The 19,755-nt window shown below is 34.0% G+C and overlaps 2 protein-coding genes across 3 annotated transcripts in view; both read right to left on the minus strand.

Annotated features, from left to right (window-relative positions):
* Nucleotides 1–19,755, minus strand: part of LOC126749097 (furin-like protease 1) — a 152,309-nt gene that overhangs the window by 62,009 nt on the left and 70,545 nt on the right. For both annotated transcript variants that reach the window (XM_050458729.1, XM_050458730.1), the window contains exon 3: nt 4,359–4,553. In XM_050458729.1, the coding sequence (XP_050314686.1) occupies nt 4,359–4,553 (195 nt within the window). The remainder of the gene's footprint in view (nt 1–4,358; nt 4,554–19,755) is intronic.
* On the minus strand, nt 7,183–8,216 carry LOC126749101 (uncharacterized). Its single transcript, XM_050458734.1, has 2 exons — nt 7,805–8,216; nt 7,183–7,751 (listed from the first exon to the last, which is right to left on the minus strand). Exons 1-2 carry the CDS (start codon nt 7,910–7,912, stop codon nt 7,467–7,469), a joined length of 393 nt encoding a protein of 130 aa, XP_050314691.1. The 5' UTR covers nt 7,913–8,216; the 3' UTR covers nt 7,183–7,466.

Consider the following 19,755-nt stretch of genomic DNA (forward strand, 5'->3'; position numbering starts at 1 on the left):
ACGTGAGAGGTTTACGAACCAAGCTTGACCTGTTGCACCAGAATATGTCCTACAACTCTCAATATCACATAATTGTCTTAAATGAGACCTGGTTAACTAGTGAGTGAGTACTTTGATAATGAACTCCAATTATACGATTATACTGTATACCGAAAGGATAGATCGGCTTTTACTAGTGAATGTTCTCGTGGCGGGGGACTGCTGATTGCAGTGCATAAGAGTGTAACCAGTCGGATTTTGTCATCAAGTAAGGAAATTGAGGCACTGTTTGTTTGTGTAGGCTCAGGAAGCCATCAACTATTGGTGGCTACTTCATATTTTCCGCCCAGAAGTCACTCTAACAAGTATGCTATTTTTGTGGACGATTTTAATCTACCTCAATTCAGTTGGTTGGATGAGAAGCTCGGATCAACTGCTGTTTCTCTGGGCTCAGCATCACCTGGTGAAGTCGAGTCTATCCATACAGTGTCTGGCCTTTGTGCCCTATATAATTTATTTCAGGTCAAGAATATTTCAAACGATACTGGCTCAATTCTGGACTTGGTATTGGCACCTTTCATGCACCTTATATGTAGTTGTTTCCATTTTGCATTGCTTCCAACAGATAGCCATCACCCTCCAGTGTACTGTTGTGTGGAGTGTGGTCTTAACAGAAATTCAATAAACTGACTGGCTGTGGTTCCTATATGGACTTTCATTCGGTCGACTGGGATTCGACATTTTGGATTTCCTATCGCAGTTTGACTCGGATACACTGTTAACGAATTTAGCTTTGAATGACATGTTAAACGTATTCTATGAAATGATGTATTTATACTATTGTATTGACTGCTTTGTTCTTTTAAAGAAATATTCCGCTAAAAAAATTCCATATTGTTTTTATCAGAGTTGAAAGAGTTAATAGTTGCAAAGAAGAGGGCACACAAGAGATTTTTGAACTCATAATTGGATGCCGATTACCGTGCTTTTTCGGTTCTACGGTCAAGATGTAAAATTTTTAAAAAACACTGCTATGATGAATATGTGTTTCTTACAGAGCAATATTATAAGAATAATCTGCGAAATTTTTGGAAATTTGTAAATAATAAAAAAGGCAACAGTGCAGTCCCTCAAGAGATATTTTACGAAAACGTTAAATGTTCTTCTGGTATTGATATAGTCAATCTGTTCTCTAAGTATTTTTCTGAAGTGTATAGCAATGCACCACCTAATTGGAACGGTTCAGTATCTGTAAATCAAGTTATCCCTAAAGACAGGTATTTTCCCTGCCTTTTGGAAATCAAACTTTCTGACGCCCATCTTAAAGTCTGCTGATATCACTCAGGTCAAGAATTATAGACCAATAGGTATTCTTAGTTCTATCCCAAAGCTTTTTAAGAGGATTTTTTATGGTTTTTTGGTGCGTCATCTTGGTGTTGTAATTAATGGCTGACAATTTGGTTTTATGTCAGGGAGGTCTACTGAGCTGAATGTTCTCACTTTTGTAGATGCACATGCAATGTATACGGACTTCAGTAAAGGTTTTGACCGCGTCAATCATGGAATTTTGTTTAGCAAACTAAGCAAGTACGGCCTTACCGGCTGATAAGCTAATTATCTAACCGTAGGCAGATTGTTCAACTGTGCAATTTTAAATCAAATGAAGTACAGACTCCTACTGGTGTTCCTCAAGGATCCCACCTGGAGCCGTTGCTTTTTAAAATCTTAATCAATGATATTGGAAGTTGTTTCATGAATAGCTATTATCTGAAATTTGCGGATGACCTTAAGGTTTACCGTAGAGTCTCAAATTTGGATGTTTGCCTCAAACTTCAGCTTGACTTGAATAGGCTTGCTGGTTGGTGCACCGCTAATAATGGGGTCTTGAATACTAGTAAATCATTGTATACTTTTCTCTCGAGGTACAGGCAGGTACTTAATCATATTTATACTATTAATGGCACTCTGGGAGTGTTATCTAGTGTAAAAGACCTTGGTATAACTTTGGACTCCCAGTTAAATTTTTCTCTTCATGTCGCAATAAATACAGTTGTTTTTAAAGGCTATGCAAATGCTGGATTTTATTAAGAGATTTCCAGGACATTGCTTCTATTAAGCTCCTTTACTGTGCACTTGTTCGTCCTCACCTACAGTATGGTTCATATATTTGGTCACTTCATTAGGAGAATCACATTCAGATGATTGAATAGGTTCAGCACAAATTTTTAAGATACATTGCGTTCAAAAGGAATATTCCACTTCCTAATATCTACCACGAGTTTGAGTTTGCACTTAATATCCATACTCTCCAAACCCGTCGTAAACATCGTGACTTGTCAGACAATACTCGATAAAATGTATTCTACATGTTCCTTATAGGCAGACCCGTCAGACACCCTCATTCCATATTCCATCCCACCGAACCAATTATGGAAATAATTCCTTTGTTACCAGGGCAGGCAAACTTGCTAACCAGTACTCGGATCAGTTGGATTGTTTTACTACTAGAATAGAATTTTTAAGACTGTTGAAAGCCAATATCCTGTAAATTTATTCTGTGATGTGAAAGTATTTAAGTCAAATTGTATCCTATCTATTTTTAAGGTTTTTATCAGGTATTATTATGATTTTTGTGCAATGTGTAGTGTAGGTTAGGTTTTTCTTCTCTTGTAAAATGTTTTATATTGTCGTAAATTGAGCAATTGCTCCTTGGAAGAGAAATAAATAAATAAATAAATTTCATCACAGGTTTTAGGAAGCTTACAAAGGATATTCTACAATCGATTAGAACTTTGTCAAGAAATAAATGGTATTTATTTTGAGGAGTTAATAAATTAATAACACATTACTTAGTTAATTTTAATTGTAGCTTTGCAAATAATAATTTTTTTTCAAATAATCAAATTAAGATCCTTGAACAATAAAGGTACAAACAAGCGCTTTTCCGTTTTTACTATTTATTAATAAAAACTATTTATTTTAGTACACTTTAATCAAAGTATGGTATGCATGTGATAGATCAAACTTTTTCAATTTTTTTCTTGAATCTAAAAATGTATTAATATACAAGGGGTTTCATTTCAACTATGAAAGTTGGTTTTGGCTATTGCTACATGATACACCCTGTATAATTTTTTTTATTGTAAAATTGAATAACTAAGGTAAAATTTAAAAAGATATATTAGACCCGCAGAATACATATAATAATTACCAAAAGTTGCTGTGGCGTTTGCATTATTATCATAACTTGAAAACTTATTGTATATCTATAGAGTTTCTCAAGGACTGTTATTTGGGTTAAGTTTGCACAACCAGAAATATTTCCCCATATGTATAAGCAGATATTGTTATAGAAAATAGCTATACAATTTAAAAATAAAGTAACTTGTGCAAAAATATTTAGGCGAAGCAACGTGGCCCCTTTGAAAGATGAGGAAAAAAGTGAAGTGTAGGGAATTTTATGTAAATATCACACCACTTGGTACCAGAAAATGTCTACACTTAATTTGGGTAAAACGTTAAGTGATAACAAGAATTCCTTTTTGACATAAATACACTATTATTTCAATTAAATAAGTATTAACTAACAATCATATACTAAGAGGGTAGTCCGTAAATTATCTTCCCCATGTTTCCGTCGCGATGGAGCAAGCTCATATCTGACAATATCGCGGTGGTTCTTCGTAACGTATCTGCAACGCTCATCAAGACGCGCCCACGACCATAAATTGCTATCTGTGATTAGATATCTGTCGCCCAAAAGGTCAACCCTCATTGAAATCAATCGCCAGTTAAGGATTGTGAACGACAATCAAAACAATGGCGGCATTCCAGTTGTTCAAGTGCCAAGAAGTTCAAACAGATGATGCCGCCAGTGGGTAAGGTGATGGCTTCGGTATTCTGGGACGGAAAAGGCGTTCTCTTGGGTGACTACCTGACAAGAGGTACAACAATCCACGCAAGGTACTGAGAGATACTAACAAAGCTACGCTGATATAAGGAATTCGTTTGCATCATGACAACGACCGCCTTCACGTCGCCCGCACCACAATGGATGTCGTTACCAAATTCGGATCGGAAATAATTGACATTACTGATTTGGCCTCCAGTGAGAACTATTTGTTCCCCAACTTAAAACTTGCAGGAATTAAAGTATCAAGCGACATAGAACTGAAAGCAGCGTCGATTCCTTCCTGCGCAGACGGGCGGAAGAGGGGTATGACATTGGTCATGACGGGGACTACGTTGAAAAGCCAAACTTTCATAAACTGTAATTCGTTTTACTATAAAATAATGATACTACTAAAAGCAGTGGAGGTCTTGATTTTCGGACAACCCTCGTTCTTATATCGTATTAATCAATTTTAATGTATACTAACCAGATACCACATGTTTTCCCACCAAGGATCAGAATCTTCTAGTTGTAGATCCCTCTTAACACGCCTTTTCGCTTTTTGCTGAGATGCCCATTGAACTCGGGTGTCGGCAGCTAACTTTACTCTTTTTTCCATATTTGGATTTACTGATCGTTTAGAAATGCCGTTGTGCGTAAAAAAATAGTGATTTTCGAATATCTAAAAAAAAAATTATATTAATTGCATTTTGAAAAAACCATATTTTTTTACAACCTGATATTTTAAAAACCTAAAATTACTTAAAAAATCACGGCAAAGCTTATTGCAGTTAAGGGAATTATTCACCCATAAATTCCTGTTTCCTGGATAACTTTTTTATTTTACAATATTTTTAATGCGGTTGTCACTAATGAAATATGATATTTTTTTAAAGAGTTGATAGGTGCTAATTTGTTTAATTTCTAAAATTTTGATTTTTTATTTAAAAAAAAGATAAATAAAAAAATCCTTCCATACGTCTTTAGCTACATCGATTTTAGTAGCATATCGAAAAATCATTCCAAAAAAATTAATAATAAACATTGAGACTGGAAATACAAAATTCAGGCATTTTTCTTACAATTTTTTGAACCGCCGATAAGTTTAGTATCATTTGGTAATAACCACATGTATGAAGCTTGTATGGTGAACATCGGAATCGTATGTCGGCCATCTTGCTTGGCAAAATTGACAGGGAGCTGACAGACAGTTGTTGACATTGACTGATAGAACATAATTTGTCATTGTCATACCATTTGAGTTTGTTTTTTATTTCAATGAATGCAAGCTTGGGTTAAGTTTATTTGTTTTAAGGATTATTTTAAATTCATGACTTTTTTGCTAAAAAGTTCTCTTTCAATATTAGGAGTAATGTTTTAATTGATTTGCAGCAAGCAATTCCAGGTTTCTGGTAAGAAAATCTGATTTTATTTACTACGATTATGGTTTTGTATTGTCAATCTTTAGTCTTTAATAAAATTAAATTCATTTGATTTCAATGAAGAAGTTTCACTTTTCAAGTATTTAATTTTTAACTTGATTATTATAAATACATACTACAAAATTTCTGGCCTCTCATTTTCTCTTCAACATTTAAAAATTGATTTAAAATTTTCCTGAAAATTTTCTTGATGTAAGAGTATGTATATTTTAAATGGTTCTGAGAAACATAGTAATAAAAGATTTTTTTAATTTCCTTTAGTTCCCATTGCAAGAAAAACATGGAGAGCGATATGCAATGTAAATTTTATTAAGACTTTGAGCTATAGAATTTCTTCTGATCAGTTCTCTCCACAAATTTTAATAATGCTGATACTGCTGGCTTTACACTACAATACATATTTATTTAAACATTTATTTCGCCTTTTTTCACATAAATCATTTAGTAAATTGATTTATAAGGTTTGCACTGCCTATTTTATTTCATGCCACGTTCGTATCATACCACTTCCTGTACTCACTGAGACGAGACATAGGTATAGAGACTAAGAGACCTGAGCACTCTGAATGGATCAGAATTAACGTTTTGCTTACAACTTGTGTTTTTTTATGAGTTTCTTTTTATGTAAACATCTGTCCTTGAATTAAGTTTTTATTAATATTACAGTTCCAAGATATGTTGTTAGTATTATAAGAGACTAAGAAATATATACTATGTAAGTGACATATGTTTGAAAATAAAAACAACTGTTTAGTATAAACATATATCCCTTACATAGTATATATTTGTTGATCTCTTATAATACTAACAACATATCTTGGAACTATAATATTAATAAAAACTTAATTCAGGGACAGATGTTGTTTTCATTTTCAACTCTTTGAAAACACACTGACACATGACACTGTCGTAGATAATTGCAGTAAACTCATTTAGATATGTAAAATAAAGCTGATTTACAGTTTTATTAACACCTAATCAAAAAGGACCCTTTTCTTAATGAGTGTTTGCTTTAGATATTACGATTAAATGATAACATTGTCAGATTAAATAAAATTTGATTTCCCGCCTTAATCTGGCCACGCCTTTCACGGAAAAGTGAAAAGTTTATTATTCTAAACGAAAAAGTAGGAAGCCAAAAAAGGAAAAGAGTAAGTATGCAACATTGCTTTTACTATTTATTTATAGATGAAAATAATTATTTTAGGATGCCGAAATGCGACGATATTTTAGAAAATAATAATACCAATGTGAAAATTTCGCCAATTTGGTTTAGGAAAAGCCAATGTTTGGATAAATAAACTTGGATGCAATAAAATACCATATTTTAATTTAAGGAATATTAAACTTATTATTTTAGTACATCCTCTTTAGTTAGTAGTGCAAGAATAATAATAATACACTGTATACAAAAAAAAACAAAAACAAAATTCAATGGAATAAAAGGCAATTTCAGCTTCCATTCTTCACACAAAGAAAGGGCTGTTGAAGCCTTGAATTGACAAGATTTTATAAATAACAGTATATACATTGGCACTGCTGATCAAATATTAGGACAAGAAAAGGCTATAGAATATTTAATAATATTTTACGGAAATTAGCACTATAAAATTTTCAAACACTAGATACTGTTAATATGAATTAATACATAATAAGGACTAAAAAAAATTATAAAGAAAATAATAATCATAAATCTAAACTACTTCTCAGGGACCAGAGAGAAGGTTTGGTTTCATATAGTTTTTAAGACATTGCAGATCCAGTAAAATCATATTGAAATTATGATTTTACTGGATCTATTGAAATGAAATTGTCGAAACAGTGGGCTGCCAACGCAGTTGTGCATATAGGTCTCCTGATGGACCCGTCATGTCCCACCGAGGGTTACCAGAGCCCAACAGCCTTAGAGAAACCGATAAGACTCTCTGGTCTGAAGGACTTAAAGTCACTCGGTACACTGAAAGTGTTACCCAAGTAGTTGAACCTGGCGCGCGTGAGTGCTGGGCACTCCCCGACTACATGGTCAACGGTTTCATCCTCCTCACAGCACCATCGGCATTCCGGGTTGTCCGCAATACCAATGGTATGGAGATGGCTTCTTAAGTGCCAGCGACCGGTTAAAAGATCTGTCACTAGCCGAATTTCGCGTCTTTTTAGGCGTAGTAGATTTTTGGTGAGACAGGCAGGGATGATAGGTGGGCCCTACCTATGTGCGCTTTGGCCTGTCTCATACCAGGGGACTCAGTCCATCTTCGGTGGGTCCACTTGTCCAGCAGACCCTTCATTGACGCAACCGCAACGCATTTGGCGATACCAACTATGGGTTCCGGCCCCATCGGCACATTCGCGGATCCCAGTCTGGCAAGAGAGTCCGCTTCCTCATTACCTGCATGGCCTGCGTGGGCAGGTATCCAGACGAGCTGGACCCTGCAGCCAACCTGCACCAGTTTTTTCACTCTTTTATGCACTCTAGTACAAGCTTGGAGCTTACCTTTGCGGCCGTGATAGCCTTAATGGCAGCTCTGCCGTCCGAGCATATTGATACGACAGTATTGCGGTGTCCGCAGCTTAGGACGTGTAGCCTGTACGCAGTCCTCATTGCTTCGAATTCCACAACGAGTTCCAGAGGCGAAAAATCATGTATTTTAAATTTGTTTATGGTTGATGCGATCAAATATGAATAGGACTTCTTAAAGAGTTGTTTTTTTATGATTTGGCACTGTTAAAATGTATTGTCGTCGAATATTTAGATTATAAACATCCGTCCGAAAACTAATCTTATTATACAAGTAGACGACTTTTAAATTTTATTAATTTATAAAATAAACACAAAGAGTGCAAAAGGCGTCTTTTGACCATGCTCAGCCACCCCAATTCTTTTAGCTTATAAGAGACGGATTGTCTTCGTCGTATTCCATATACACGAATTAATTAAAAATTTTAAAATTTTCAATTTTTGTGGTTTTCTTTCTTTTGCTCATGATATTGCTGTGAAAACAAATAGCTATGACAAAAGTAAGTATATCATTGGAAAGCATATTAAATGCAGTAGTTTTTACTGAAAAAACGACCCTGTTTACCAAATTTTACAACGAATTTTTAAAAACGACAACGAAGAAGATACCACTAATTTTGCACATTTACCAAATGTTACATTTAACTTCTGATAACACCCGGTATAAAAAATTACTCAAAAACTTAAATATACCCATCTTATAGCAAATTTAATTCTCTTTCACATGGTATATCTAAATTTTATGTGGTGGTAGGAATAACGGAGATATTGTTTATATGAGAAAAAAAACAAAGAAATTTGATAAAATCAAAAAATGTTAAATACCAGAAGAACTAACAACTTTTCGAAAAAATGTTATACGACTTTTTTGTTGCAAATGACTTGTTTAATCACCTCTTAAAGTTTGGCGGTTTTTATAGTAGACACCTTGTATAAAAGCATTTTTTATAAATAAATTAAGTCCGTCAATTTGAATAGTGAATAAACTGTATTACCAGAAGAAAATGTGGATATTTTAATTGAACTAATACAAAAATGTTATTTTCTTTACTGAATCAAACGCCGTGAAATACCAAAATACGCGTGCGACTTGTATCTAAGTAAACGCAAAAAAGTCCAACCACTTGCAAATGAAAAAAATGCACGAATTAGTACCTCCTCACGAATCTCGGGTATCGTTGACTCCCTCTGCTGTGAGACGAACAGCGTTCTGCTTCGCTTTAGCGATGTTGTCGTTAAAGGCTTACTTTCCGGATAAAGCGCGTTAAATCTATTGCAATGTCATCTGATGATTGCTCTTGATTTTTATTACAAACTGCCCAATAACTATTTATATACAAAATTTCTTCTTTCTCTTTCTTTTATATTAACAATAACAATTTCAGTTGGTCCATTGAGAGTATTTGTTGATGCCAATCTTTTTATTTGAGTCAGACCTTCATACTGTTAAAAACTCGAGATGTATTTAGGAAACATTGATTATAGTGTTATAAATACCTACAGGTTCAACCTTGGAATATACCATTGTTACTAGCTGCTGTTTAAAACAAACTTAATGTTAACTATTTAGATTTTTAACTTATTTCACTAATCGCTGAGGAGTATTTTTGATATGAGGAATTAGTAAATCTCTCTGTTATATGTTTTTTTACATTTTTTGGTTCCTATGACGTAGCTATTGCAAGTTTTTAAATTCATACATTTTTCGTCAAAACCTGTCAGTTTACCAGAGCAATATACAATGTAGTATTTTTTTAATGTCTTAAAATGAACTATATTTTATATAAATATTATATAAAAAGTGGTTTAACTTGAACAAAATAATTTATACGTTTTTAGATTTAAACTAACCTAAAAAACTAGCAAACATCCTTAAATACTTAAAATCAGTGCAACAAAACGTACGATAACGTAGTCTAGTATAAATAGCAAACAATAGCCCTTATATATGACACTTTCCTTTAATTATATACCTGCACTGTACTGACATGTTTTAATTTAAAATTTTCAATTTCTTAAAAAAAAATTAAATGAATTGCGATTGTTGAAAAAACGTTCAGTTGGCTTTAAGCTGATAAAAGGAATAAATTACTCTTAATTAAATTAGAACTGGAACGAAAATTTTTGTGTCAATATTTTTTTAAATATGGCGTTTCTCACATTTGACTTCAATTTATGTCGTCTAATTTGTCAATAAGGTTGTCGTCATAACTATCGACTCTAGCTACTATTTTTATTGTATCTCTTTCGTAATTAAATCTTTAAAGAATATATTTAGTTAAATTAATTAATTTTATGTAATATTTAAAGAAATGCAACTAATCTGTGACCTGAATGAATGAATGAAGAATATTGAACTACTTATTGTATGCTGAAATAAGTAAATTTTTGGATATTGTGACGTTTCCATTTATTTCTAGGGTGGAAACATTTAGCGAAGTATGAGAATAGGATGTAAATGGCAAAAATTTTGTTTTGTGCTCATTTAGTGTTAATTTATTTATCTGAAACCACTTACATATTTCTTTAAAATCTAATTCAATTAACTCTTTTAAAGACATCCACGAGTCTCCTTCATAAAAGATAACAGAATCGTCTGCAAAACTAATTCTATATCCACATGAATGTATTTTTAAAAGCCTTGAATTATACCGGTCCCAGCACTGTTCTCTGAGGTACACCGCAGGTTATAGTCCTTGTACTACTTTTAAGTCCTTCAATGTTAACAAACTGGGACCTGTTCCCTAAATAACTTTAAGAGATTTAAGAGATTCCTCGTATGCCCAATTTCTCCAATTTTCCTATAAGTTTTTTATGACAAACCGTATCAAAAGTTTTTTTGAAGATCTATAAATACAGAGATGCATGGTTTCTTTTTTTCAAGCGCTTCATAAATTTTTGCGGTCAGAGATAAAATTGCATCTTCTATTGATTTGCCTTTTCTAAAGCCAAATTGATTATTAGATATATTATTTTTTCAAAAAAATTAACAATTTGCGTTTTAATAATGTTTTCTAAGATTTTTGAAAAATTTGAAATCAGTGAAATCGGCCTATAGTTGTTCAGACTCATTTTACCTCCTTCCTTAAAAAGTGGTTTAATTTCTCCTATTTTAAGGGCATCTGGAAATGTTCCAATTTGAAAACGAACATTTATTAAATAGGAAAAGATAGGTGCTATTTCATAGACAATTCTTTTTAGAACCTCGGAACAAACTCCATCATGACCTGGAGACTTTTTTGTTTAGTTTCTTTATAGTCCTCACAACAACAAGTTCATTTATTTTATGAAATAAAAATAGACTTCTTGGACATCATGGTCCCTGTTTCCTATAATCATTTGGAATTTCAATTTTATCCGCCAATTTCTCCCCAATTTTACAAAAAAAATCATTAAAATCTCACTTTTGTCTATTACAATTTGCCCACTCGATAGCTTTAACTTGTCAATTTTTGTTTTTCAAAAAGGTTTGTTACAAATTTGATTTACACAATTCCAAATAGCACTAGTTTGATTTCTATTTCGGGAAATTAAGTTTTCTGCGTTTGTTTTTTTAGCATTTTTGATTAAATTTCGCAATCTAATTTTATAGGCTTTGTATTCATTATATAAGTTATTATTATTAAGGTTTTTGCGACTTAAAATATATAAATAATTTTTATGCTTAATTGTTTTTAACAGCCCTTTCATTATCCATGGTTCTTTACCGTTTTTTGTATTTGTTTGTTTTATTGTCTGAGTCTTAAGCCAGATCTTAATCTTAAGTCGAGTGTTAAGCGAAGTATTAAGTCTTAAGGGCCATCCCAAGACTATCTCAGGTGTTGTTCCCGTTACCCATCAGAATTTAGAGGTTATCAGGATTTAATGCCTTTTCATGACATTATTGATTGGACCTTAGTCAGCTGCTACCCTTGAATCTGCACAATGGGTTACCAGGTCAAAATATATAAATGGAATGTGTAAGCAATGTTATGATTTCTGAGTTGTTATTATTATTTGCATTTTGGGACTAGTCATATTGGCTAATTTAAATGAGGAATAATAATTTATTCAATACCTTTTAATGTCACTATCCTAAATTTCATACAGTATTATATGTAACCAACCGCACTGCAAGGTATACCGGGTGATACAGAAAAAAGGGAACACTAAATAACTTTGTTACTTTTCAAGATAAATAAATGAAATTTGGTATATCTGTTACGCTCAATAGTCGAATTCGGGCATTGCCCGAAAAATATACGCAATTCTAGTTTTGAGCAAGAAATATTTCCCAAACCCGAAAAAAATATTTTATACGACTATTGAGCATTTTAAAAATAAACAAAACTAGTTTTGCGCAATATAAAATGAACAGAACTAGTTCTGTATATTTCTGTGTTATCAGCACTAGTTTTGCTTATTTTGCAGCCTCCCAAACCCAGCTAAAAAGTAGGGTTATGTTTATGTTTTTGTTTTGAATTTATTTCGTTTGTGCTCGTGAAATTATAAATATCACAATTATTTTAAGTACGATATTTAACCATTAGTTCGGTTATTGGAGGCTTCAGGTACTCAAAAACATAATCTTATGGGGAAAGATCATTACCTCACTATACTTAATGATGTAAAGGAGGCAAATTTGTGCAAAGCCCAATCAAAAACCCTATCTGCTAAACAGTACAGAAGAATAAAGCGTTTTGATATAATAAGTATAAGTGGCGTGGAAAAGTTGATTAAAAAACGCAAAGAAGATTCTGATGCCATACTATATTTTGTTTCCACGGATGAAGTGTCCTATCGTTCACCAGGCACATATTTCTACGGGTCATAAACGGCATAAAGGTATGTCTCGGAACAACACTAATTATTTACTAAATCTAATGTTAATATTGTACAATGCAAGTACCGCCCCATTGGCTAGACAAGCCATTAAAAACAGCTACATATTACAAGATCCTATTGGCTGGTTTAGTTTAAAAATTAGTTTGGGTTAGTTCAGGTTGGTTTGATTACCTTAAGTTGGTTTGATCTGGTTTGTTTTGATTTAGCGTGTCGAATAATCAAAAAAACTAACTTAAGCTAATTAAAACCAACCTGGACTAACACAAACTAATTTGTAAACTAAATCACCCAATAGAATCCTGAAATATGTAGCTGTTTTTAACGGCTTGTCCAGCCAATGGGACGGCACGCTATGGTGCGTCCGGGCGCTGCTTGAATTGTACAATATTAAATTAATTTAGTAAATATGCCTCCCGCTACTGGTATCCAAACAAATGCCACGAAATTGTAGGATAACGACAAGAATTAACAATAACGTATAAGGTTAGTTGAAATTATTAGCAACCAATAAACTAATATTTAGGTTATTGGTTGCCTATAACGTCTTAATACCGGGATTTATTCGTATATCGGTACCGGCACGTTAGATCTCAATCTAGAATTTTTTTATAACGCATGCACTTTGTTTCAGCATTAGAAGAAGAGTTAAAGAAAAAATACGCAAACATTACTAGAGAAACTATAACATATACCTTAAACTGTGTGAAATATGTCAACTGAAAAAAACGGCAGCTAAAAAGGGAATCGTTGTTAAGCCTATTTTAAGTAAACTAATTAATTCTCGGTGCCAAGTTGATCTTATTGATATGCAGACCGACCCAGATGGAGACTACAAATTCATCTTGAACTATCAAGACCATTTGACTAAGTTTTGTGTTCTACGCCCAATGAAAAGTAAAACTGCTGTAGAAACGGCCAGAAACCTAATAGACATTTTTTGTTTATTTGGAGCTTCGTCAATCTGATAATGGCCGTGAATTTTCCAATCAGGTCATTAATAATTTAAAATGCCAGTGGCCACATTTGAAAATCGTTCATGGAAAACCGCGCCACTCACAGAGTCAAGGTTCTGTGGGACGGTGTAACAGAGATGTGCGAGATGCTCTTATAATATGTTGGATGTCCGATGAAAATACAAAACATTGGGCCGATGGACTATGTGTCGTCCAGTCAAAAAAAAAATAGAAGCTACCACAGTGCAATTAAGCGATCCCTATACGAGGCTATGTTTGGTTGCGCTCAGAGAAATGGTTTAAAGGATACTGACTTGCCCCAAGATTTAGTTGCTTCTTTGGAAACTGAAGACGATCTCGAAAAACTGTTAAATGAAAGCAACGAACTTCAAAATACTATAGGATCTATAGATGAAACCGAAACAGTTGAAGATGACGTGCAAGTTTCTATGATTCATAGGGAAAATATGTCAAATAGTAAAGTGCAAGTTCTTATAGTCAACAAGGATAATATGGATGATACCGAAGTGCAACTTTCTATTATCGATTTAAAAAATATGGCGGATAGTGAAGTGCAGGATTTTATTCAAGATAGAGAAAAAGGAGAAGAAGAAACTTCTAAAGTTAATATAGCCATTGAAAACACGAGAAACGAAAGTGAACTTTCGTTATGTACTGTGTGTCAAAAGCCTAACACCATCGTGGAAAATTGCTCAAAGTGCAAAGGAAAAATTCATGCTGCCTGCAGCATTTTAAAAGTTAACAATGAATTAGAATCAGAGTTTTCAATGTTTCCTTTGCCAACGTTTCTGCGATATAATTACGAATCGTGAAAATGCTAAAAGAGGTTTGGAAGTACAAGCCAATTTAATGCTCACACAATCAAATAAAAAATTTAAACCAGCCTCAGTTGGCGACAATGTCCTTGTACGCATACCAGACGTGGATCGTGGCAGATTAGCACCACGAAATGTAATGGCAGTTGTTCAATCAATTGATGATGGGTTTTACAAATTAGCAACAAAGTCTGGAATTTTACAAAAACATTTTTGTAGAAACGAGTTTCAGTTGGCTGATAATAATATTTTTATAGAGAACAACAATTTTGGCGACAAGAACGACAAAGAAATATCACTTAGAACAGCATCATCCAATATATCAGGGTCTAAACAAGGATTTATTTCATGTATGTGCATTAAAAAGTGTATTAGCAGATCAGGCTCTTGTCGAAAGAAAAATGTCCTCTGTAATTCTAAATGTCATCATTTAAGCTCTTGTTTAAATAAATAATATTTTTAAATTAACTGGATACTTACCAAAGAATAATTATTTATTTGATTTTGTATTTGTTAGAATATTTTTAATTTAAATAAAATAAATTTAAATGCCAGTTCCAACTTTATATCTAATTTATTCCGATGCTGGCGCTAATTGAATAAAAAAAGCAGAATTAGAGCTGGTCATTTAGAAATATTCAAAACTAGTTCTGTGCATTTTAAATTGTGCAAAACTAGTTTTGTTTATTTTGTAATGCTCAAAAGTCGTATAAAATATTTTTTTCGGGTTTGGGAAATGTTTCTTGCTCAAAACTAGAATTGCGTATTTATTTCGGGCAATGCCCGAATTCGACTATTGAGCGTAACATATCGATAGAATAGTTATAATAGCATCTTTTGACATATTCTATCGTTTTCCATCACTTCCGGCTTAACAGGCAATGACACTAACTTTCTTATTTTAAATGGGACACTTGGTATATTATTATATATTTCGATAAAAAATAATATTCTGAAAACAATGATAGTGTATTTTCTACTTTTTGTTTTATACTCATAGAAAAAAAAAAATTTTAATTTTAAAATAGGGTGCCATGAATGCGTTTAAAGTTGTAATTTTAAATTAGGTAATCACGGAAAAATAGTTTTCATTGCATTTTATGGCTTAAATCTTTTACACGCCCATTTAAACTGTCCAAACCATTAATTTTGGCATTTACTTTATTTTTTTAAATATCACATTATTGGGAACAATCACTTTTGAAATGCGGTTTTTTTTCCCAATAATTTGATATGATTATCTTTTAAATCGGTTGATAAACAGGCCCATAAGGGAAAAAACTAAGTCACATAAATAAACGCAACAATGTATGGCTTCTCACCACATCACATATGCAGGTTTGTCTCACCTTTAGGCTAACTGAACCCAAACATGTACTTGCTTGCTAGTTTAATGGCTCTGCTACGAGGCCATCTGCCAGTATGATTTGACAATTCGGGAAAACCGTCGGGTAGGCATGTACCCTGTTCTCCGGTTCGATAACTGTTACAATTGCTAATTCTCAAATGTGCCGACTTCGGTAGCACCGTGGGCAAACTGTTCATGATACGATCGTGTGGTCTCAGATTCGAATCCTGGCATGGGACATCCATACATGGTTGTTTGTTTTGTCTTGTAAACAACACACGGGGTTCGGAGCCCAAGTTAAACTGTAGGTCCAATAAACAACAAAATTGGGCAACCGTCGAAATATGACGCCATTGTAATTAACTTTAAGTAGTTAACTTAGGTTTGTAATTAAGGAAAAAAAAATCTGAAATGCATGGTGACGCTTCTTCCGCGATGCGTCCGGCATTATCCGTCCTGGCTACTGGCGTCACATAGGTTCAGCTACCATCAGCAAGGAGTACGAAAGGGTCTAGGAAAGGAACCGGGAGAACAGGTAAGAACAAAGAACTTTTATTATTTAAAGATTATCATTAACACGACCACGTGTTGACTGGGGAAGGACAATCTATTTTCTTTGACCTTATCGGAGCAGTCCGGACGAGTGTGTTATGTAATGCATGTCACATGTATTAATATTTACAATTATCAATATTTTGTAAGGAACGTAACCCAATTTATCTGTAAAACCAATTTTGAACAACAAAAATTATTACTTTAAAAAAAAAGGCTTTTTACGATAAATCAATAGAGGTGATAGTCAACTTCTGAAAATCGTTACTAAATAATTTACAGATGTTCAGCTGTATAGATCCTGATTTAAAATCTTTTATTTTTTTTTTTTTTATACAGGTGTCCCAAAAAAATGCCGAAAAACTCCGAGGGGTGGTAAGGGACATCAAAACAAATATTATTTATCCAGTTAATATATGTCCGCAAATGAGCCGTTTGGGCGTTAGAGCAAAACAACTTTTTCATACTATTATTTTGCTCATTAACTGAATCGCCGTTTGCATCAGTTTAATAATTATTTTGCTTATTGGCAAATGAATTATTGTTTACAATAGCTGCTCAAAATACCGACCACTTGCTTCGACACAAAGATTGCACAGTTGGGTCAATGAGTCGCGAATTCTTGGAAACATTCCGGGAATAGCTTCTACAAGGGATTAGGAACTTCCTCATTAGGAAAAGGTGTTTCGCAGACCCAACTTTTCAGATAACCCCAAAGAAATAAATCTAGGAGGTTGAGATCACAACGCGCGGGCCAGGCAACGGGACCTCCTCTTCCAATCGATCCGCGCGTAAAACGTGCCTCATCTGAAAACAATATTCTTTCCAAATCAAGCTCGTTACGATTCAAAGGCCATTGACAAAAAGTCAACGAGAGTGGATAATCTTCAGGATTTAAAGCTTGTACGCGTTGTAAATGAAAAGGGTACAAGAGTTGTTATCTTCCACACGGTGTTATACTTCTTCTTCAACCTGAACTGTACTTGAGCGACCACCTCCACCAGGGCCCTAATTCTTGAAAACCGGGGAGTAGAACGGGTAATAGAAATGGGGCGTGGCTCTATTAAAAACACAAATCCGTATTCTTGAACTTCGCTCTATTGAAAATCGATAGAAAGGTTGCTCCCTGGAGATTAAAGTCAAGTTTTCTACTGGTTTTTTTGCGGGGAATGATTTAGGTATCGCATGTAACGCAAGCGCACTAATTTCACTTTATATGTCATGTGTCATTTTGGTCATTTTGTTTTTATTATTTTATGAGGTGGTGGTGTTTATGAATGTATATTGTCTATTTTGTCTTTGATTGCGGTTATTTAAAGTAGTTTTTTTATCGTATTTCTGCTTTTCTAATTTGCTACCAAGATGAACTTAAATGCAATCTTGGTGTGGGATATTATTGAGTATTCTTGGTTTTAAGAAGATGCTAATGAATATTGGAGAATTCCGAAAAATAATCTTCCACAAAGTGACTCCTTTTTATCATTATCATCAATCAGACAATGACAGTCGTAAACGAAAACACTAAACAGCAAAAAAATCGGCAGCCCATAAAACTATCCCCACTACTAAAAATAAGCTCCCCCTCAACCTAAAATGGCAAAAATACCCTTCTATAATAGGTTGGAATATTTGGCAACACGGCTACGCTTCCCTTGAAATTTGTTCTCTCCTTTTCTGTCGAAAATACAAATTTTAAGATGTGTCTACGCGAGGGAGTAGAGATGATTTAGGGATCGTTCCCCAGGGATGCTCTATTAATCGTTCTACTCTATCGTCATCAAGAATTGGACCCCAGGACGTCTTAATGTTCCAGTCTCTAGGCGACGATGGATAGAAGATAAGGTTGTATGCTGAGGTTGCCTACGATGATATCTTCATACAAGCAAGCTGCTTCTCTTCCATTGCACAGAGCTGCACCGTAAGCCATATGCATATCGGCAAGTTCTTCAAATGAAAAATTATTTGCCATTTTAATGCAAATTTTAAATTAATGTAAATTGCTGAAAATGTCAACTTATCCCAAAAAATAGTTTCTGACGATCCTAAGCTGGAAATGTTCGGAATGTTGATGATAAAGAAATGTTTTCTGCACTGTAAATGGCGATTTAGTTAATGCGCAAAATAATAGTAACAAAAACAGTTTTTTTGCTCTAGAGCCCTAACGGCTCATTTTCGGACATGTGTTTACAAGACAAAAAATATTTGTTTTGATATTTCCTATCACCCCTCGAAGTTTGTTGGTTTATTTTTGGGATACCCTGCATATGTTTTTATGTAGGTTTGAAGTTGTTTGTTCTATATTTAGGATTTTTTACAAATTGATACAACAAACTATAAGGTTACACCTTAAAAAACCAGTTAACCAGAAAAACATGTCTCTTTTGCTTTCGAATAAGATAGTATTCTACTATACAGGGTGGCCCATCGAAAACGTACCGCAAGGCATTGCAGGGTGGGAAAAAACTGTTCGGCAAAATTCAAAAATACGTCAAGTATGTTTGTCAGGGGGACCGCTTTTGACATTTCAAAAAACTCAACCCCCTAAGCGGGGGTGATATCCCCTAATTTTTTTCAAATGGGACGGAGGGTCAAGTGGTACCTCTTTAAAAGGGCCTTGTCATTACCTATACAACGCTGCTTAGTTTTTAAAAATCGAATCACTCGTTTAAGAAATATGGGCTCTTGAATGTTAAACAATAATATGTGACGAAAAGTGCAAAAACCGATTTAATGCTACCATGTTAATCAAGTAAATGCTCGAAGTGCTGTCCGCCAACATTCATACAGTAAATGTGTCTAATGTAGCAGGTGGAGTTTTGAAACCTCCGGATTTTATGTGTCCCCACAAGAAAAAATCTAGAGGATTTAAGTCGGGTGACCGAGGTGGCCACTCAATTGCGACCGTTCGTCCTATCCAGCGTCCTGGAAATCTGTCGTTTAAATAGTTGCGTACATTTAGTGAGAAATGTGGAGGAGCTCCGTCTTGTTGGAAAATCAATTTCTGTTGATTGTATGCGCGGTCCTCTTCTATGATATTTGTTAGAGCTGGGTCGATGGAATTTTGTACCAAATATATTAGCCCATACATTTAACTTCTGGGAGTGTTTGTGTGTATTTGGTAGAAAATCCTTGGATTGCTGTCAGCCCAATAACGGCAATTTTGGTGATTTACTAAACCATTTAGGAAGAAAGAACACTCGTTTAAAAAACACACATTAAATATGAAATTATCATTGTTTAACGCTCGCTCACTCATAACCGCAAAACTGCAAGTGACGTTAAAAGTCATCTTCACTGAATTCTTGCACTAAGCGAATTTTATAGGGATGGAATATGAATATGGAATATGTATATGTATATACTTATATTTCTTTAATACCCTTTGGACACTTATTCGAGACACACCCGTTGCAA

Source organism: Anthonomus grandis, chromosome 22 (genome assembly GCF_022605725.1).
Source record: "Anthonomus grandis grandis chromosome 22, icAntGran1.3, whole genome shotgun sequence".
NCBI classification, from domain to species: domain Eukaryota; kingdom Metazoa; phylum Arthropoda; class Insecta; order Coleoptera; family Curculionidae; genus Anthonomus; species Anthonomus grandis.

Excerpts from the sequence above, each read along its gene's own strand:
- LOC126749101 (XM_050458734.1), bottom strand. The coding sequence starts at position 7,912 with ATGAGGACTGCGTACAGGCTACACGTCCTAAGCTGCGGACACCGCAAT. Across the intron at positions 7,752-7,804 it reads AGGCTATCACGGCCGCAAAG|GTTGGCTGCAGGGTCCAGCT; the intron begins GTAAGCTCCAAG and ends AAACTGGTGCAG.